We start from the raw sequence: 23225 nt of genomic DNA, 5'->3' as shown, positions 1-23225 counted from the left end.
CTGTTTTTATGTATTTTTGTCTGTCTTCGAACGGAGTAAATAACCCTAGTTAGATAGCCAAAGCAACATTGCATAAATTATAATTTTGTGTATGATAATATAATATGATGATAAATAAATAAATAAAAAATACCAAATTGATCGACTGATTTTCAAATTAATTTACATTACCATGGCATTGAATAATTATTGAATAATCAATGTGCTAGAATTTCAACCGTCCATGCGCTCAGTAGCTGCAAGACTTGTTGTTATCTAACTTCCAATTTTATAAATTTGCTTTTTATTTCGTTTTTAAAATATCACTTAAACTCTAAACTTCATTGTCAAATAAAAAAAAAATAAAAAAATGTAAGTAGGGGCTAGATTTCTTTTTGTACATGCGCTCTGTAGCTGCAAGACGTTCTGTTATCTAGCTCATATATATCATAATTGTAATATATCATAATTGGAGACGAGGAACTAGAATTCCAACCGTCCATGCGCTCTGTAGCTGCAAGACGGGTTGGGATATTTATTTATTGTACAGCGCCCTTGAGGTGATTTTCACAAAAATGGCGCTATATAAATTATCCAAACATTATTGTTATTATTCATTCACTATTCCCACTTGACTAATTATGGCCTTTTTTCTTTTTTGCAGTTATCTGGCGCTAGTATCGTTTCTACTCACCACATATTTCAGCTATGCCATGGGAAGGAATTTAAATGTAAGTAAAATTATTTTAACTTAGTAAAATATTATTAATAATCTGTCCTAATAAGGAAGATCAGTGGTTTTTTCGTATTTTTTTTTGTTAAAATACTATAAAATTAAACCAATATTTTTTTTTAAAAAACGTATCATATTATCGTTCGGCCTCGCGGTGTAATGGTCAGTGTATTTGTCTACCATGCAAGAGGTCTCGGGTTCGATTCCCGACATGGTTGAAATGAAATATTATTTGAAAGAGTGTTTTTATATTTGAATATTTCATAGTCCCTGGACTGGCACCTGAAGCGTAAGGCTGATCATCTTACCTTCATGTAACAAAAAATATTAAGATACGCTGCGATTGGTGTACTAATGCAGTGCCCTATGCACCATTAGGTGCGGAAAGGGAACGGTGATCATATTATCATCGCTAAGATTTTTTTAAGATTTGTAATTTTGAAATTACTCCACCCGTGACGTCTAGGATTGTCGTCGATAGGTAGTGCTGGCATTAAAAAGTAGAACCCCGTAGCTGTCAAATAACACTACTTCTACTACTACCATCACGCCATTTTCCCGTAGGGGTGGCAGAGAGAATGGACCGCCACACACGTCTATCCTGGCATACATTCCTAGTTTCTTCCACATTCATACATCGTGTCATACATGGCCTTCGGTTCTGTCTGCTTTTTACATGACCAGACTTAAATTTTAGTTTATTTGATCATGCCACGTCTTCCTTGGTCGTCCTCGTCTCACGTTACCGTTCATTTTCGCCATATCGTACTTGTTTTACCATTCTTTCGTCGTCCATTCGTTCTACATGACCAAATCATTTCAGAGACCCTTTCTTAATCTAATCAATTTTACTTGACATAGATTTACACTCTCACCTGATTTCATCATTCGTAACCCTGTCAGACATTGATTTCCCACACATTCGTTGAAGAGATTGCATTTCAACCGCGTTCACTCGGCTTTCATTCTTCCTTTGCCAGTTCCATGTTTCACTTTCATACATAAGTGTTGGTAATAAAACTCCCCTGTGCGCTTCCAGTTTACCTTCGATTGACATATTTTTATAAGCAATTACTGTTCTTAGTGCGCCGTTCATATTGTTGCCCGCATTCACTCTCCTTTCAACATATTTTTCTAGTCTTCCATCTCTTGAAAACATGCTTTCCAGATACACAAATTTTTCTTCTTGCTCAAAACATTCGTTATTTACATTTTTTATGCAGTCAGTAACCTCACATCCCCTTTCAAATACCATCACTTTTGTCTCACTTTCGTTCATTACCAATTCGCTCTCCAGGCATGCATCATACATTCTAGAGACTATTTGTTGCAAATCATCCTTGCTGCTTGCTAACAGAACTGCATCATCAGCATACAACAAGCAGCTTACTGAAGAACGATCCATTTTTGCTTCAATACCCACACATTCTATCTCTTTCATACAGTTGTCCATGTATAGATTAAACAACCATGGTGACATTACACATCCCTGTTTCACGCCATTTGAGATCGTAAATCGTAAACCAAGATGTGAATCCCCCATTAACTCTTACACACGCTGAACTCTCCTCATAGAGAGAGGACTAAAAGGAGGAACGAAAGGTTGAAAAAAATAAAGAAGTATCCACAAAAAAGCTACCCAGAAACCGGAAATCTATCACAACACATTACAACGCAACTTGATTGGTTATTGTTCACAAGAACCGGTGACATTTCCAAGCAGTTCATTTATATTAAAACTATTTTTATTATTTTTTTCCAGAAACTTCACCGTACAATGAAATGATTTTATTTTTACCGCGTGTTAAAAAATATATTTTTTATAAAAAATCTCTTTGAACTGAATTTCCTCATTGAACTGATTATTGTAAATAATAATTATTCAATATTCTCCAGCGATAGATAGGTCTTATACAAAAATGACAAAATTTTGAAATGACAAAGAAGATTGATTATAACGGTCGTTTAATGTGTCACATTTCTTACTTTATCGTTTTATTTTTATTATTAAATTGATAGAGATCCTTAAGATTTGGTTTTGTCGTTAGTTTATTCGGAGGCAATTAATCAAATCCTACGCAGGTCTATTTATCTACGAACATGTTTTTTGTCTATTAAGAATGCAAGTTACGTTGTTCGATTTTATTTTATTACTTTGATTTTATTTGACGATAAATGAAAAATAAAGGTAATCAAAAAATGTACTCTTAAGTATGTCTAAATGTTTGTAAACAAGGTTGGATTTATTGAAATAGAGAAAAAAAATTTAAACAAAAAAGAAAATGTAAATATCCGATCTTCAGACAGTCTTCATACTGTTGAATGTGGTGCCTGTTATTCCAAACCGCACTCCCAGTTATTTTTGAAAGCTGCCATTTTCCGTAATATAAACTCCCAGGTATTTGAAACTCTCGTCCCTTTCGATGATTACATAAATATATCCAGTCTCTCACAGCGTCGATTTAATGCAGATTTAATTCGCATGTTTAAGATACTTAATAGTTTATTTGATGTCCCGACTATTCTCCAACAAATATCTCTTAATGTTCCTTCACGTAGACTCAGAAATAATGAAATTCAGTTCCTCGGTCATCATAAGACTAATTACGGTTTCCATGCGCCTCTACCCGGAATGATTAGATTTGTAAATGAAAATCAAGATCTAAATTATTTTGATTGTAAATTGAGTTTTTTTACAAAAAGGCTGAAGAAATATTCCTAATAAATAGACTGTATGCATATTTGTAGAATTAATCTGGATTCCATAATGCCAGTCTAATGTATTAACTTGTCTTTGCTTTTCTTTGTTGTATTCCTTCAAATATTGTTACTCTATTATTATTGTTTTTCGTTATATAACTTGTTTGAATTGGACATTGTCCGTAAATTTGTTAAATAAATAAATAAATAATTTTATTTTATTGGCGAATATTTTACTGTGATTGGTATTATAGTAGTATAGTCCTGAATTAAATCTATAAACATTTAAAAAATAATATTCAATGGGGAACGCAGGTCGACAGAATAATTATAGGCACGCCATTTTCTCTTCGTTTAACGCGTTGCACGTTTCTTATTCCATTTTGAGCTGATTATCTCCTGGCTGTAATAATTATTAATTACACATTACCTTCTCCTCTATACGCCTCCTGATTTGTAACACTTCACATCTCATCACAAGCAGGTACTAAATTACCTCGACGCAGATAGTCGGGATGAATAAATAATTAGCATCTCTGTTTCTTCGTGGTTAAAAGGCTTTCGTTAAAGGCTGAATACTGAAGAGTATTCAAATGAATTCCTGTGTACAAATATAAAGTTAATACACGTATTTTATTTTATTTTATTTTATTTTATCTTATTTTGTTTGGTTTTGTTTTGTTTTATTTTATTTTATTTTATTTTATTTTATTTTATTTTATTTTATTTTATTTTATTTTATTTTATTTTATTTTATTTTATTTTATTTTATTTTATTTTATTTTATTTTATTTTATTTTATTTTATTTTATTTTATTTTATTTTATTTTATTTTATTTTATTTTATTTTATTTTATTTTATTTTATTTTATTTTATTTTATTTTATTTTATTTTATAATATTTTATTTTATTTTATTTTATTTTATTTTATTTTATTTTATTTTATTTTATTTTATTTTAGTTTATTTTATTTTATTTTATTTTATTTTATTTGAATATATTTTTTTTTTTTTTTTAAAGAGTACAGGGAAGAGCTCGGTAAGAATTTTGATTATTTAAAAAAATATATATTACACCTATTTTCGAAACCTTTTTGTTCAAATTTAAGTCAAGAAATGTTATAAATTGTATTGTTTTAAAGTATGGTAAATTTCAAAGCCTTATTCTGAAAAAAAAAAAAAAATATTTAAAAATTAAATTGATACACACTGAATAAATAATGTGCAACCCATAAAATACGGTAGGTAACAATAACATGCAGTAAATACAATATAATGTCAACAATAAAACAAGGTAAGTATGACAATACGCGTACGTTGATTCAAAACGAACATACAAATACATATTATATGCACCTACATAATATATAAATAAGAATAACATATAGGTTTGATAGAAATGATTTTAATAATGAAAATCAGGTGTCACAAACAGTTGGCCCGCAGTAAGTTACGTCTGAAACATTAATGTATGTATGACAGGGTTACGAATGATGAAATCAGACTAGAGTGCAAATCTGGGGGCAATTACAAACGCTATATTCATCGTTATATACAGAGACGGTATACTTAACGTCTTTTCTATCGTCGCTTCAGCTTGTTTTTGTCCAACAGATCAAAACACAAATCTGCAGAAATAAAGTTTTAAAGTTTTTTTACGAAAAAGGTATAAATAATGACCGCAACTTAAGACAAATTTCGTTTAAGAAACCCTACACCATTTTTTTTTTCATTTACATTTTATAAGTAAAGCCTTTTTTAGATCGCCTGTACACTTAACTAAATTTCGTTAAAAATGGTCTGTTGGACAAAAACGAACTAAAGCGACCTATCTCTATCTACCTTGGTATGCTCTACCGACTTGTCATCTCTGACGTCTTATGATCGAATTTAAGGCCTTCTACATGCGTATGTAGTAGACCTTGATCGAATTCAACCAATAGGTGAGGGCGGAAACTTTACTCCGCGTTCAATGCTTTATTGATATTAAAGCATTTTTCATTTTCATTTGAAATAGGCTTCTGTGATTATAAACTCAAATAAATCCCAATTTAAGCAAAAATTTCTCGCTATAACATGATTTTTATAATTTATTTAACAATTACCGAGGCGGTATGCTTAACTTTTAAGAAAAAAATTGGCCGCCTCAGAGCGATTTAAAAAAATTGAAATCAAAGCAAAAATTGCTCGGTGGAACAAGATTTTTGTCACTGATTGAGTAGATATGTGTACAAGACCTTTCTTTCGGTGCATACCTATGTACGCGCCTCAAAACTTGAAGATGGAGTGTCGGTAGCGTATCTTCGTAATCGCTCTGGAAAATTTATCTTTTATTATGACGTCATGGTGAATATATGATGTCCTTAACTTCTGATTGTAATCGCGGCAATGAGTCTGGCATAATGTATAGGATAAAGAAAAGGTTTGGTCAGGATAGACATAAGTGGAGGTTCATCTTCTCTGCCTACCAATAGCGTAAAGCTAGGGTTTCCTAGGACAGCGGTGCCTGTATCTTAACGGCCGTAGTGAACGGTGATGCGGTGGACAGCCGTCGTAACGGTGACTAGAAAGTAGTTTCCTAGAAAAGGGGTGTTGATAACACCGTTAAAAAATAAAACCACTGTCTAGTCACCGCTACGACGGCTGTCCACCGCATCACCGTTCACTACGGCCGGCACCGCTGTCCTAGGAAACCCTAGCTTAATTGAAGTAGAAGTACTTTTAAATTATTTTTAAGTGGATTTTGTTGCGCCTGTTTGTTGGCAATATTTTTACTTCTCTGCATACTTAATTGTTGAACTCTTAATCCAAAGGCGTATTTAACGGGCTTTTCTTAAGTACAGGGCCCCGATTACAATTGGATGTTAACAGATCTTCGACTGTCTATAAAAAAACGATAGTTTTGTACGAAAATGAGTATATTTGCATGAAAATTTAAAGCATCTTCGTCGATGACCTGTTATTGAACATATTAAAAAAATGAAAACCTATCCTGCTTTTCACACAGAAAGCTTAATTTTATTTTTGAGATAAAATTGAAGATAAATGTTAACTCTCCATTGTAATCGGGGCCTAGGTATGCGTAGGTAGCGGGGACCTAATTATTTCTGCAATAATATTTTGAGTATGCTCAAGATTTAATAGACAATTACTAGATTTAACCCAGCAAGAAACTTATCAGAATAGGTTGTGATTTCAACAAAGATGGAAGCCTTTTTGAGAAGGAAATATGGAAGTTTTCATATTTTTCTTGCCACCATTTTGTTGAGGGTCGATATCAACTAGAAAACTTGTGTATTTAACTATTTTGTATACACACGCGTGTGTTGTAATGTTTTATTTTATTTTATTAATATCTGTTATTAAAGACGTCAGCCATTATAACATCACAAAATTGTTATATAATTACTCTCCTGTAATTTTACGATTTACTACACATTCCTCATAGATCACAAACAACAAAATTGTTGGAATGTGATAGTTGTTGTACGTTCAAGGAAGGAGTAATTTTATTATTTTAGAATTATAATAAATATACCAGAAGGCGTGTAGAATCAACTTTGCATATATCGCACTGTGTCCAAAAATTGCTCTCTTCACGATATCCTCCCCTGCACGCATGCGCGAAGTGGGTGCGTAAAGTTGCTAAACCGCGATCAATATATTATCATAACACAAACATAAGATAAGTGTGTGTTATGTTTTACCACAAAAAATATTTTACTGACTAAATTAACAAAAACTAAAAAACAGGTAAATTTATTAGGCAAACGTAAAAAAAAACATTAAATAATCATTCAGTAATTAAGTAAAATTAATGCAGTTGAATATTGTATTAAGGCTTATTAATAGAAAGCCGGGTAAAAAAATTGACTACCCTGGCAGTACAACGAAAATGTCCGCCTTGTTTTATTTGACAATCTGACAGACGGTAAAATAATCGGATTCTTATTTTTTTGTGAATTCGCTACTTACGCATGAAATGTGATACCGCCCTATTCACTTTTAATCCCGGCAGTATTTAAACACTTAAAAACGATACAACTCGGCGTAATTGAATTTTAATTGGCCGTTGCGTACTAAGCGACGTCTACAGAGTAACTAACGGCCAAAACGTAAAACTAACCATTAATGAGTAGTTTTTTCGGCTTCAGTTTGATGTGCATACGCGGTTTCTGGACCATTATAATTTGATGCTTTTTAATATATTTTTTTACTTTGATTTTACGTAAAAATACATTAAACATCAATCAAAACCTATTTTCATAAAAAAATGAATAATTAAGCTTTTATTCTTCATTTTCCTCTCCTGTAAAATTCATTATTTGTTAATGGTCCCGTTTTTGCTGCGAGTCCTCCAATTACTATCGTAAATTATTTCCATCTAATTAGACATTGTTTGAAGATCGGATTAAATTTGATTATCTTTTCAGGTGACGACGGTCCGCATCCGCCAGAAGCGGCAACAAGGCGCCGAACTGTACCTCCCGGGGGCGTTCGTGGTCCCGGGGGGCGAGGGGGGCGCGGGCTGGGGACCGTGGGGCGCCCCCTCACCCTGCTCGCGCTCCTGCGGGGGCGGAGTCTCGCACCAGGCCAGGAGATGCGAGGAAATAGAGTGAGCATCCTACCAGTGAAAGTACTCCTTCCCGGAAACTGTTTTAAAGGCCGTGGGCCTTTCTTTCGGTTTCCCTCATAATAATAAAAAAAAATTGTTGTCAATAAACGAATTAATCTTTGAAAAATTGAATTTTATAAACATAAATATCATACCAGATTTAATTAATTTAGGACTTTGATATGTTGACTTTTATGAAGTAAAAGTTTTGAAATTTTAAATGAATCGCACACTTTGTAACGCCTGAAAACACGTAGAAATTTTAGACGTTTTTTCAACACAGATTTTGTTTATTCATTTATTTATATATAAGGGCGGGCATGTTGCCTTAATGAAATTTCTTCCTACCAACCCAAACCATTCAGTTTGAGAAAATAAGAAGTATATTATTACTGAATCTTAAAATTGTATACAAAATTTGAAACAAAAATAAACTAAAAATCGACACTTTATTATGAAGAGAGGAGGGGGGTGGGAAGGAAAAAAGAAGGAGTAAGGAAGGAGTAAGGAAGAACAGATCAATTTATTGAAAATTTGTACACTTCCATTTACATTTTTTTGCTAACATTTGTTACATTTTTTATTACATAATATATCACTTTATTTATTAAAAGATTTAAATCCCACATAGGCATGGCCTGTGCGTGAGTATACTCAATCTAGAATTTATTATGAAATTTATGGTTAAAATGCATTTATAAATACATAAAAAACATATAAAATTAAAATTGAAAGTTAGATTCCGTTTTTTTTTTTCATTTTAATATGAGTAAGTGGAAAATATGAAATAGAAAAAAACATATGTAGAGCAAAAAATATTTAATAAAAGTTAGACAATTTAATTTAGCATAAATACGAAAGCAAATAAAAAGTTTACCCGGAAAAGAAAACATTGACATTTATATTTTTGACCCAGTTTATAAATGAAAGATTAAAAGAAGATTTAATCAATTGTTTTAATGAACAATATTTTTAAGGAGTCCAAAAGTGTGTGAAATATTTTTTTTTTTACATTCAATGAATCTCTATACGCTTATTAGGATATTTTTATACATATTTTTTATTTATTCATTCAAATATATATTTATATAATATATACATATTGCAAAAAATAATAACGTATCCCTAACTCTATGGAGCATAGAGCCCTCTGTGGAAAATCAAATATTTGTCAACGAATATTTGGACATACTAAAAATATTATTAATTAAACTTAACTTGACGATTCCGTTACGGCTTACTTTGTAGTTGAAAAGCTTTATTTTTTTATATTTTTTGTTAATTTTGCTATAATAATTTTATTTCTTGCAGTTTTATTTTAATGTGCATAATAACAAGAAAAAAATTAAAACTAAATAAAAAAATAAAACAAAACAAGCTTGCTGATGTCACAAAAAACTTAATTATTTAACATTTTTTATTTACTACATTAAACATTTTATATACAGAGGTAATTTAAAAGTCTTCCTTACTAGAGAAACCTATTCTGAGGAGGACTGTACCATTTTCAAATTATTATTTTTTACACGTTTCACATGTCATCACAATATTTATATATTATGCCTGGTCCTCGATTACAATGATGGGAAGTTAACAGAGTTATCTTCGAAAAATCGATATTTGTGCACGAAAATGAGTATATTTGCATGAACATTAGTATCTTTGTCGGTAACCTATAATTGAACATGTTTAAAAGAAACAAATGTATGCATATCCTGCTTTTCATACAAAAAACTTAATTTTAGTGTAGGTAAAATTGAACGTAGTTCTACAGAAAGCAGCCAGCCATAAAAAAGTGAAACTGGGATAATATCCATTTTGTGAAAAGAGTGAATTATAAAATTTACACAATAGTTTGAATGTTTTTGACTTTAACAAACGATAAACAATGAATAGATAAGTTTTTTTATATATAACAAACAAGAATCTTATTGTGTATTTGACCAGTTTAAAAGATTTTTACAGTACCATAAGATTTTTCTAGTTTTGTGGGTGTTTTCTGCAAATTGAGAAATGCCGTTTTTGTGATCGCCACCTTTTTCCGGAGGTGATTAATACAGTTTTTTTATATGAAAGCGATGTGGCTGTTTTTAGCAGAACATAGAATCGACCTTACTGCACCCGATAACATCAATATCTAATTTTTCCGAAATTGTGGACTGGCTGCTTTCTGCATAACTAAGTTCAATTGAAGATATATGTTAACTTCCTATCATTGTAATCGGGGCCCAGGCCTAATAAATATTTTTTTTTTTTTTTTTTTTATTTGGGATTTTTACAGCTATTACATAAACAAAATAATTAGAAAAATCTTAACAATACTAAAGCCAATTTAAAAAATCCACTGTAAATATAATGACACATAATATATAAGAAAAGCAGTTTAGTAATTGTATTTGTGTGACGTTTGTATTCATGTGTATGTGAATGTGTGTATGCGTGAATGAATGAGAGAGGGGATACATGTGCGTGTGGGAATGAATGAAGGAGAGGGTGCGTGTGTATGGGTACGTAAGTATGAAAATAATATATCTGCTTAAAACTTGTAAATTGTATTAAAAATGGTACAATAAAGAGCTTAGTAAAAAGTTAGAAACCTTTTTGTTAAAATTCAAATGACGAAATGATATAAATTGTTTTTTTTTTTTTTTTTAAGTATGTTAAATTTCAAAACCGTATTCTGAAAAAAAAAAGCATTTTATTTTTTAAATTTAACTGATACACATCGAATGAATAATGTGCGACGAGTCCTATACAATACGGTAAGTAACCACAAAATGCAGTAAATACGAAATAATGACAACAATAAAATAAGGTTTGACAATAATGACATGTGAAACATGTAATGATATAAATGGAAAGTAAATGTTATACGAGTAACAACTTGTTTTATTTTTTTTCTTTTTTTTCAGTGGGAACGGCATGCCCAGATGCCAGGGAGGTGACAAAAAATATTTTTCCTGTAATACGCAGGTAAGAACGTCCATATAAACGCTAAAATATCAGTATTTTTGTTTAATTTAAACCTCACACAAAACTAATTTGAATAAGCACTACAAATTAGAGATTCAAATATTTTGAAGAGTCTTAACTACATAAAATAAAGTAATCTGCCAATTAAAATACTTAACCTCAATATCAATACATAGATGGCGCTCCAACTCGCTTGTGAATGGTTTCTCGTTTAGTAAGATATATACAAAAATCAAAAATGTTATCTGTGTGGATATTCGCTAATAAGCGGAATGGGGAATGTTGTAGTACTTAAAGTGGCCACTTAACCCAGCCAATGACAGGTCATAAGCCCTGTAAACGCTCGAATATCCATAATCCTGAATTTGAAAAAAAAATCTACCTCATCTCTGTAGGGATATAAATAAAAAATATTCAAATATTTTATTAAATTTTTATTTCTTTCTTTCACAATTTTTGTGTCACGTGCCTAGGTAAACATTTAACATTATTTTGAAATATGCATTATATACATATTAAACATAATAAAATCGCATAAAAATTCCAAAAAATAACACTTCATTAATAATAACAAATTTTTATCTATTTAACGTTAGTAAAAAACTTATGTATGAGATAGTCTTAACAAGTATTACATTAAGTTCAGATAATTCAAATTAGTTCAGAATTATGACTTGGTTGACGGACATCGGAAGCAAGGAATCTGAAAATGTGTTAAAAACAGTAAACTAAATATTATAAAATTACGAATAATGTAAAACACTATTTGTCCTAACAATCAACTTTAATACTGACGTATAATTTTTAGTGGAAGAGCTTTTTTTCTGGAGTTATTTTAATTTTATTTATATTTTTGCCAAACATTATTCGATAATCATACCTAAAATGTATTTTGCCGAAACAAATCTTAGCTTTTGAAAGGCTGTTCTACAAAATTCATGTTACCTCAACCTAAGGACTGAATATTCTAAAGTTCAGACATTTGAAAGAAAAAACATAGAGACATAGTGTTGAATAATTCCTTTTCCATAATTAAAAAAAAATAAAAAATTCAGGCCTGTTATAGCAAAATAAAAAGTATCATAAATACGCTGGTCTTATAACTAGCGTGCACTTCCGCTTACTGCCAATATCCGACTGATTGAACGATTTTTTCCCCCTGTTGTTTTTGTCTCTTTCACACAAACACCTGCCACAGAACAGCGTCTCTGTATTTCTTGTTATAAGTTCTAGTAACGTATTTATGCAGAAAGCAGCTAGTCCACAATTTCGAAAAAATAGTATGTTCATGTTATCGGGTGCAGTAAGGTCAACTCTATGTTCTGTTAAAAACAGCCAGACCGCTTTCATACAAAACACTGTATTACTCAGCTTCTAAAAATGGTGTCGATCACAAAAATTGCATTTCTCAATTAGCAGAAAACTTCCACAGCACAAGAAAAATCTAATGGTACTTTAAAAATCAATTAAACTGATCAAATACATTATTAGATTCTTGTTTGTTTTATAAAAAAATACTAATGTATTCATTGTTTATCATTTGTTAAAGTCAAAAACATACTGACTGTTGTGTAGACTTGATAATTTACTCTTTTCACAAAAGTGATATTATCTCAGGTTCACTTTTCTATGGCGGACTTCTATCTGCATAATAACGTTCTATTCTCATGCTATTTCTTATACAGAAGAACAGATTTATTGTGGTATTGGCATAACTTTCATTCGTATATTTTACTAATTTTACTTTCAAAATCCAATGTGAAAATGTCCATTTGAAGATAACAAAAACACACATCTCGTCATTTTAAAGGTTCTTGCAATAAAAAAAGTTTTTTTTTACGATTTCAGGACTGTCCAGAAGATGGCATAGATTTCCGATCGCAGCAATGTACGGATTTTGATTCAACACCATTTGAAGGTGTAACGTATCAGTAAGTTGATTTCTTTTAAGAAAGACATAATCTAAAATAGTCTAATATTGCCATGAATGTGAAGACATGCTTTTGCATTATAAAATAATTTCAACGTAATGATTGTGTGGTTTCAATAATTCATTTCGTTTTAATAATAAACACACCTTATTTGAATTGAAATTACATCCAATACACTGCAAACTATTACTGTTAATGTGCAACCACAACATAAAGTTGTAAATTGTGGTTGGGTATAATGGTTTTAATGAAATTTATTATGATTTTTACGGCCTTGAAAATTTTATCCTTTACAATAACGTGAGTAAAGAAATTAATTTATCATACCTACTCAATTTGTGAGTTAATTAGGTAGGTATGTAATCACTTCTTCCTCGTCTTTTATTTTGTTGGCTTTTTCCACCTCGCCTCTGGAATGTTCCAGCAAGTCATGTTTTAGTTTTTTTTGGTACGTTACTAATAAGAACTGATTATTTTATTTACAATTTTCAAGATGGGTACCATACACGAAAGCACCGAACCCCTGCGAGTTGAACTGCATGCCCAGGGGAGAAAGGTTCTACTATAGACATAGTAATAAAGTAGCGGACGGAACACTTTGTAATGAAGAATCGGTCGATGTTTGTGTCAATGGAGAGTGTATGGTGAGAAAAATATTTACTTTTTACGTACCTTTCTAAATACAGTTCATAAATGTTGTATAAACTAAATAAACAAATCCTTTTTTAGCCGGTTGGTTGTGATATGATGTTGGGGTCAAGTGAACGGGAAGACAACTGCAGACAATGCGGCGGAGATGGGTCTTCGTGTAAAACGTCAGAAGGAGTATACGATAAGGACGATTTGACAGTTGGTAAGATACATTCATACATATATTAAAGAATTTTAAAAAGTTATTTATTGTGTATGCAGACAATTGGTAGAATTCCATATTTAATTTGGTAATGTATCCAAAATAAAACAAGTTTATTGGATTATAATTCTACTTTATTTTTTATTTTTTATAAAATATACAAAGGGTATATTGTGACGCGTTTCGTCTTGTTAGGACATTTTCAAACAAACTAACTTAAATATTTAAAAACATTGTAAATATTTAAGTTAGCTTGTTTGAAAATGTTCTAACAAAACGAAACGCGTCACAATATACCCTTTGTATATTTTATAAAAAATAAAAAATAAAGTAGAATTATAATCCAATAAACTTGTTTTATTTTGGATACATTACGAAATTTTCAAAAGGTTCATAACCTGGTTGGCAATGACGAATTATGCAGATCATACTGTCTTCGTCGTCATAGTTTCGCATTAGTTATAGGACAATGAATTAGAACGCTTCTAATTGTCATTGTAATTGTCCTCTTTCGCTTTCGGTACCAGTCCGGGAACATTGAAATATTACATTACAGAGTAGACGTACCTTTAAAAGTAATAGTTTACGTCCACTCTGCCAGGAATCGAACCCAGGACCTAAAGCATGGAATATGAATGCACCAAACACTACACAGCAACGTGGGCTTATCTTTACTCGATTTTGTTTTTTAGGATTTTTACCCATGGGTAGCATCGAGTGGAAAACACTCGTCCAGGGTTCTTCTATTTCACACAGAGATCAAGTCATAATATGCAAGCTATAGATCGTAATAATAAATTATAATGGGCACAAATTTAAAGCTAATGCCTAATTATTACAAAACTAATTTTGGATCTCTAAATTTAATTTGGCCAGCCAAATTATCGGCTTGAGTTGGTCTTGAGCTTGAATTTTTAGCTCTACATCAGCGTTTCCTAACCTTTTTCAGCCATGGACCCCGAGGAAATAAAGCAAAATTTTCAAGGACCCCCTTAATAAAAGAAACAGCAATGAATTTCGGACCATTTATTTTAGTAATACCAATACAAAAAAAAAACTTTAAAAAAAAACGTTAATAATGAACGCACAATAGCAAAACAAACACGGTTAGATAATGTGAAGGTTGGTGATCCTTTTTTGCAAACGAACTAGTGATATTCGGTTTGATGTTACTACTAAATTGTAATCTCAAAAAGGATTCCACTTGTAATCTGTTTCTGTATTTGTTTTTAGTATATACAAAAGCAGACAATGTCTTTTCACAGAGGTATGTGGTTGAGAAAAGTAGGAAATGTTTCAGCGCTTCTTCTGATATTTCTGATAAAAGGATTCTTTGAAATTAAATTTCAATGCTGAATCACAAGATATGTCAAGCCAGTAATGTCAGAAAGATCCGTGTAAAAGGGTTTAAAATCAAATTTATATTTTTGACGGGTACTGGAAAATAATCCCGAAACGAAGACCTTGAAGCCCGGAGGTGTTTAACCATTTCCAACTTGGAAGATGTTGTTATCTCTCCCTTGTAGACTCAAGTTCTAATGTTAAATAAGCGTAGCGATTACGAGACTTTTGGTGGCATTTATTTATTATTGTTAAATGGTCTAGAGATGAGACTGAGGACTCTCATACATATATTCGCGAACCCCCAGAGGTCCGCGAACCAAAGGTTAAAAAACACTGCTCTATATTATACTTGCCACGTAACGTCATTTTTCATCGATCTAAAATAAAAATCTAGGAGGCAATGGAAATATCTCTGGTAACTGGAAAAAACCCATAGAAGTAGACATTAGACATAGACATTTTTTATTTTTATTATGGCCTTTTAGCAAGACGTGATATTATTATGTTATTGTTTTTGATTTATGACATTGGCATTAATAGACATTATTAATTTGTCTACATTGTTTTTATAATTTATTGAAATTTTCCAGGATACAACGACATATTATTGATTCCACAAGGAGCGACAAACATCGTTATTCAGGAAAGAAGACCATCGAATAATTATTTGGGTAAGATCTTACAATAACGCTTGGTTCTTTGTACCTTCTTAATAATTCTTAACACAAAAAATATTTTATTTTAGCTATTAGAAATAAAATGGGAGAGTTCTATTTAAACGGAAACTGGAGAATCGACTTCCCGAGGTCCTTCACGTTTGCTGGTGCAATTTGGCATTATGAGAGGAAACCCCAAGGATTTGCTGCTCCTGACAGTATCAAAGCCCTGGGACCAACCTCAGAACCAGTGTACCTTGTCGTAAGTCAAATGGTTTTAAGTTTTTATCAAACAGTTATTTTTACTTAAATATATTTTTTTATTCAGTTGTGGGAGCGATGAAGCGATTATTGGTCCGTTAAACTAAGCGGATTCAAGTGTGAACCTGTCATTTGTTAAAATGTTTATTTTATTAATTACAATAAACTTCCCCTGAGAAATTTCACTAACTAATTTGACTGTTTTCGTTCAAAGTAGATTCTAATCAGATTTTTTCAATGTAAGGACAATGTTTTCTTTGAAAATCAACTTTGTTACGTCTAAGGTCTAACATCTCATGCCTATTATTCCGATTTTTGACATGGCAATCTTCATGTATTTGTTGGATTTGGTCGTGTCATATTTTTCTCGGTCTTCCTCGCTTTCTGCATTCATGAACATTTGCGTCGTACATTCTTATAGCCTTTTTATCACTCTTCATTCGCTCTAAAAGTCCATACCGACGCAGCACTTCTATCTTGATTTTGTCAATAATGCTCGTCTCAGCCTTACATAATGCACATATCTCGACATTTGTTCTTCTGTGAGGTGAATTCCCAGTTGTCCTTCCATCTTTTAGAAAGTGTACCACAAGGACAAGTCCCTCTCTCTCTTATCTCTTTTATTCTGGTGTTACTCATGTGATATCTTAGAGTTTTGCCTGCTATCATCCTCAGTGTCTTCATCTCCGATGTCCCCAATGCTTGTGTCTGTCCTTGCTTCAATGCCATATACCATTATTGGTATTTCGCGTGCTTTGTAAGTTCTCATCTTTCTCTTAATAGGCATATCTTTCCTCTATCTTGTTCACTTGGGCTGGTATTTCCTCCCACAGGCATTTCATACAACCAGGTCTATGCTTAAACAGTTGCCAGCATTGGAAAAATATTGTGCTCAAATGTAACAGACGACAACGACAGCAAAAAAAACATTGAAGCTAGTATATGCCTCCCTTATCTAACACCAACTAAAGAAATTTAAAAAAATAAAAAAATTAAATGGTTATGAACTTTTTCAACTAAAATCTTTAAAATTGATTCATAAGTTAGCCACTGATATCATTGTAGACAAAGAACTAAAACTTGAAAAAATTGTAATAAGCATGGACATAATACAAGAATATCAGAACAATATCACATACAACATTTCAAAACGAGACAAATAAATCAGGAACTGAAATTATACAATAAATTATCAAACAAAACTAAACAAAAGACTCAGACAAAATTTTGAAAAGATGTAAAAAATATTATTATCAACAACAGAGTATGAATAAAAAATTATGTTATTGTTGTAAAATGAATGTAATAATCCATAAAGGTTCATCAAATTAAAGAAGTACCCTTGAGGTGATTTCTCTCAAAAATGGCACTGTTAAAATATCCAGTTGTTATTACTAATAAGTTTGTATTATTTTAACATTTTTTTATATCTATAGTAATTTTTATGGTGGTAGATACTGTATCAAGGCACCAACGTTGGTATCAATTATGAGTACAGCGTCCCTCAGGGTATTGCCCACAGTACTGACGATGAGTACGCTTGGGTCCACGATGCCTTCACTCACTGCTCGGCATCATGTGGAGGAGGTAAATATTTATTTTTGTTAAGTTATTTAGCACTTTGTAACTGTTTTTTGTAATTCAGTGCCAAAATCTAGAATCTGCTCGATATAATCTCGAAATATCGAGGCTTACGAATTAAAATTGGTGTTATGTATTTTATTTGTAAATAACTTAATATTAAATAAAACACTGATTTGAGTATACATATTTTTTTTATGGTAATATCGAACAATTGTTTTGTACAAAAAATGTATAATTTGTCCGAGAGTTTTTATTTTAATCTTATAATGAATAACTACAAAGTTAGTTTTTCAAAGATAAATGTTAAATTAATACACTTACTTCAGTTGTATTTTTTTCTAAGTGATACACTTGTCCATATTAATTTACCTTTGATGTGGCTTTAGCGTGGCTCAGTGCACGCCACAGATCAAAAAAATTCTATCTACCTAAAACCATTCGAACCAATGTTTTTGTTCTTCACAGGTTACCAGTTGCGTAATGTGTCCTGCGCATCACAACGAGAGTTGACCCCAGTTGACGAGAGTCTTTGTGACATAGCCCTGAAGCCCGCCACTAATCAGAGCTGCTCCAATGTGCCGTGTGCCGCCAAGTGGATGGAGGGAGAGTGGGAGGAGTGCAGCGAGCCTTGTGGGGAGAATGGTGTCCAGTCCAGACAGATCTACTGCCACAAGATCGTTACCCAAGGGTATGGAATCCATTAAACAGTTTTAAAACTCATTTCTCATGCGTTTGAAACGATTGTACAATGGCGAAAGATTGATGGCAGCTGCATAAACTACAGCGTATTAAAAACATGATTTAAATTAAGTTTCTTTAGAAACATTTTTGATAGTGGATGGGAGATGATTCCGCAGCGGAGCTGCATGAACACTATATGATCTTGAAAAGAAGGAGGAATTACTGATGGAAATTTATAGGGTGCTTTGAGAATGCGAAAGAAAATTTATGCGATGATCTGATAAGTGTTGTAAGTGGAGTGTATTTCCTCTTTCCAGATTACCATCTGTCGTGAATGATGAAGAATGTTTCCAGCTTCTCGGACCTAAACCACCCCAGCATCAGAAGTGTAATGTGGGGCAGCCTTGTCCCGAGTGGCATGTGGGACCGTGGTATCCTGTAAGTCACAATTTTATTTCTTTGTAAATCTATGAGGTTAGAAGCCATAAATTTTATATCTTTTTTTATATTGATCCTATTTTTATTAATGCCTCATGGCTTTTTATGTTAAGTAGGGATGTATGATTCTCATTTAAATAATACTTGATGATCACAAATGAATTGTTTGGTCTTTCCAGTGAAACAATGACGCATCTACAAATTCATGACACTTTGATTTAACAAGGCTATTACTTTCCAAAATTGTGCCTCTTTACTTTAAAAGGCTACACATGTATGCACTCACTTCCAACTGTTGGTAGCAGTTATGCTATTATTTTTATCATTATTATTATTTATACACTAGCAGCTATTAAGCTGATGCGTGTATATCAAGTGTTCATGGTTATTAAACATTATAAATTGATGTGTGCATCTAGGGGGTATTTTAAAACATAACCTGAACTAGCACTAATTACTTTCTCAGGAAACACATTCCGTTTCTCCATGACTCGGTTTGTCAGGAAGTTCTTCCTGGGGTTGGATGAGAAGGAGGCAGTGTTTAGTTTCAATGAACGACTTCTGAGATGGCGGTTTTCATTCATAGTGAACATTGATTTCTACTTGGGTACATTATATTACTCAGTTAAGATTTCGAACATTTCAATCAAGTCACCACGCTGCCTTCGCTCTTCCAGTGAACTTAACCCGAGCTCTCTTAAGCGGTCCTCATATGATTTATTTTTATTTATTTATTATATACATACGGCCTAAGCCAATTACAACAGTTACATGAAAAAACATAAATGCAAGAAACTGAACAAAAAGAACATAAAGCTATTTAGCAAAGACAAACAAGGGCAAAACAATAAGAGTATACAATATATTCAAAAAAAACGAAAGACCAAAAACTTTGAGCTAAACCATGCCAATCCAACTTCATCCCACACTGTTTAGTCGCGAAGAGATCTACGAAAAGCCGGAAGATCTATCCCAAAAAATTCCAAGTCGTGTGATGAATTGACTAATCTACACATTCTGGACATTGGGGCATAAAAACCAAAGTTGCTCTTAGAAGATTTTATAAATAGCAGATTTTGACTTCTGGTGACACGGTTGGGAACATGAAAAGAAATTCATTGCAACAGAGATGGGACATCACTTAAAGTTTATTGTTAAAGTATTAATCGGATTTGTGTCAGTAAACACTGCCTGTACTGACTCATATTTTCATTAAATTGTTATTTTTAAAAATTAACATAATTTTTCATTTATAAATTTTAAGTGCAAAATAAATGCACCATTTTAAATGGATCACCTTACCTTACCTTCTTGCGACAGATGATCGAGATGCACTGCATTTGAATTAATTAAGGGTTTGATGATGATGACTCAACTGACTTTATCTATTTTTATTTAGTGTGACAAGCTTTGCGGCGAGGGTAAGCAGCGCCGTAATATTCGCTGTTTCCGGAAAGTGGACGGACAGATTGTGGTCCTCGATGAAGATCAGTGTGCTGCGGAGAAGCCGGACAAAGAGCAGTCTTGCTTCATACATCCCTGTGAAGGCGTCGACTGGGTTTTATCTGATTGGAGTGGAGTAAGTTTTTTAACCACTTGACAGTGAGATTTTTTCACAAAAGTCTACGATGTTTAGTTGTAATTTGTATGTTATAAAATACGATGTTAAAACTTTATTTTCACTGCACTTTCGAATTTTCGGCGATGACCATAGAATTAAGAATAGTCCAAAAACCACATACGCACATCAAACAGAAGGCGACTCAACTACTCATAAATGAGTAGGTTTACGTTTTGACCCATTAGTTTCTTTGTAGACGTCGCTCAGTATGCAACTCCTGATTTGTAACTATGTCGTGTTGTGTCTTTTTAAAGTGTAGAAATACTGCTAGGATCTTAAAGAAACAGGATGCAATCACATTTCATGTGTAATTAGCAAATTAATGTGTATATAACAAATGCATTACTTAAAAATTGAATTATTTTTCCATCTGTCAGATTGTCGAAGAAACAAAATGGAAATTAAACAACTCTGTGGTGGAAATTTGACCGACATTATCTTCAAAACATCAAATATTATTTAACATGATATAAAAATATCCGTTTTATGTAAAATAAAATTTGTTTTATATTTTAAGTTTAAAGTTCATTAATCAATTACTCTTTACTTATCTACTCTGTTGTGTCAATCAATATTTCCACGTGCGCAATAAAATTTTAGGGAAATCAACAGATTGCTTTTTTTTTTTACCTTACATTTGTGTTATGATTTTTTTTCCCATCAGGCAACATTACGCTGCGACCTTACGAATGCGCGCGGCGAAAGTAGGGCATAGTAGGGGAATTATTGAACACAGTCCGATGTATTCAAATATGATTCTACGTTCCTTCTGGACTATTCTTAATTCTATGGTCACGACATTGATGCAGAAATATAATATACTCTTTTTAAAGTGGTTTTTATGTTAGATATTTTTAATTAGCTTTTTTTTTATTTATGATTATTTTTAGAATAATATTCCTTTAATGAGATGACCTGTGTCGAGGTAAACATTTTGCACTTTTCTTTTTCTTATATTGATAACTCTTTTACAAAACACCAACAGATCAATATTTTTTAGCCTTGCCAAAGGAAGAGTCATGTTCTTAAACTAGGTGACAGATTAAATTTATTTATCAATTTTATTTAAAGAAAATATTTAGTTATATTATTCAATATATTTTTTTCCGTCTCTATTATCCACTTTTTGATAATTTTAGTTAGTCATAACTTATTATAAATGTGATGTTTCTAGTGTGACTCGTGCCTGTCAAGAGTTAAGACTAGAACAGCCCACTGCGCCACCCAGAAGGGAGAGGTGTTCCCATCATCTTTCTGCAGCAATCATCCGGAGCCCGAGTTGCAGGCAGACTGTGATCCCACGCTGTTACCCGCCTGTGATGTGCAATGGTATAGCAGTGAATGGAGCAAGGTTTGTATAATGCTAGTTTAGAATGTAGCATGAAAATATAATCATTACAGAACAGTGAATGAAGCATGTATTTTCATCACTCAGCAGTGAATAAAGCTGGTGTTTTTTTATAACTTAGTAGTGCATAGGTATATATTTTCAACTTAGTTGAGAATGAAGCGGGTATTTTTATCACTTAACAGAGAATGAAGTATGTTAACGAAAAGGCGGACTGTAAATGAAAAACAAATTTCATTTAGTTTTGTGATTTGGAAATATTTGAGAAAGGATAGGAACATGGAATGGATACCTACCTTTAATTTGATCTGAATGTTCTTCGATTTCTGGCACTGGATGACAAAATGAACTATAAAATATAACAATGTTTTCCACGACGCGCGACAATTCCAACCACTTTTTTATCCGATTTTATGTGAAGTCAAAAATGTTGTTAGGTTTTTGTTCTAAATCCGAAACTTCTAATTTTGAATATCTTCTATTTTGATGTTAGGTAGGTACCATAAGGATGGGTCAAAGGAAGGATGGGAACAAAAGGTAATCGGCCAGGAATAGTATCGATAAATGCTGTTATTTACTTAACAAAGTATGTATTTCCAACATAAGAGTGAATGAAGCAGGTATTTTCATCTCTTAGCAGAGAATGAAGTATGTATTTTCAACATATGAGTGAATGAAGTGGGTATTTTAATCACTTAGCAGTGAATGATGGATATATTTCCAACATGGGAGTAAATAAAGCAGGTATTTTCATCACTTAGCAATGAATGGCGTAGATATTTTCATCCTGTGATTCCTTGCGAGTTCTGTGTAAATAGTATGCTACAGTAAACGTGTACTTTATATTAATTTTATCATAATTTTTCAACCATTGACTCCCTTTTCAGTGTTCTGGCAAATGTGATGATGGAGTACAATCTCGTCGCGTATTCTGCGGCCTATTCAACGGAGAAGGACTACAGAAAGTAGCCGACGATCGCTGTGAAGCATCAGCCAAACCAGAAAATACTCAGCCATGCGAAGTCCAGAAGAAGGAATGTCCTGCAGAATGGCATGCTGGACCATTTAGTGAGGTGTGTTATAAAAATAAATTATGGAAAATCTTATTGATTTTTGCAAATTTCTTTAATAAACATTCTGTCAACTTACTTACAATTGAGAAATATTAATATCAGTCGATGGATCAAATACATGTTTCTTTTATTAGCGTTAAAAATTAATAACATTAAATTTTAAAACTCAGAATTTTGTCTTGAATGTGGTATTTTCACAAATTGTGGATAACGTTGAAAATATCTTAAATATTTAGACCGGTTTTTTACGATTCTAATAATATAAATATGAATGCATAAAAAACAAGTTTTCATTTATAATTTTCAAGTTTAAAAAAAAGCACAAACTAAACAGCTCGCAGTTAGTCACTTTGACATCACAGGTCATGTCCGCTGAGTGCGCTTCTAACAAGAATTGCGTATACGTATGGCACAGTAATGTAATTCATGCTGTTT

General features: G+C 32.2%; 1 protein-coding gene across 5 annotated transcripts in view; it reads left to right on the top strand.

Annotated features, from left to right (window-relative positions):
* Window positions 1-643: 643 nt before the first annotated feature.
* Window positions 644-23225, top strand: part of Ppn (proteoglycan-like sulfated glycoprotein papilin) — a 75510-nt gene continuing 52928 nt past the window's right edge. For all 5 annotated transcript variants that reach the window (XM_088224870.1, XM_088224872.1, XM_088224869.1 and 2 more), the window contains exons 1-14: window positions 644-710; window positions 7846-8027; window positions 10940-11000; window positions 12849-12931; window positions 13425-13575; window positions 13661-13784; window positions 15719-15799; window positions 15874-16046; window positions 17500-17632; window positions 18095-18317; window positions 18628-18748; window positions 20148-20327; window positions 21544-21720; window positions 22605-22790. In XM_088224870.1, the coding sequence (XP_088080996.1) occupies window positions 693-710; window positions 7846-8027; window positions 10940-11000; window positions 12849-12931; window positions 13425-13575; window positions 13661-13784; window positions 15719-15799; window positions 15874-16046; window positions 17500-17632; window positions 18095-18317; window positions 18628-18748; window positions 20148-20327; window positions 21544-21720; window positions 22605-22790 (1893 nt within the window). In that variant the 5' untranslated portion in view covers window positions 644-692. The remainder of the gene's footprint in view (window positions 711-7845; window positions 8028-10939; window positions 11001-12848; window positions 12932-13424; window positions 13576-13660; window positions 13785-15718; window positions 15800-15873; window positions 16047-17499; window positions 17633-18094; window positions 18318-18627; window positions 18749-20147; window positions 20328-21543; window positions 21721-22604; window positions 22791-23225) is intronic.

The sequence above is a fragment of the Micrasema longulum genome, unplaced genomic scaffold (assembly GCF_059751315.1).
Source record: "Micrasema longulum isolate JH-2025_06_02 unplaced genomic scaffold, ASM5975131v1 h1tg000313l, whole genome shotgun sequence".
Lineage (NCBI taxonomy): Eukaryota > Metazoa > Arthropoda > Insecta > Trichoptera > Brachycentridae > Micrasema > Micrasema longulum.
This window is presented reverse-complemented; position numbering and strand designations above follow the sequence as displayed.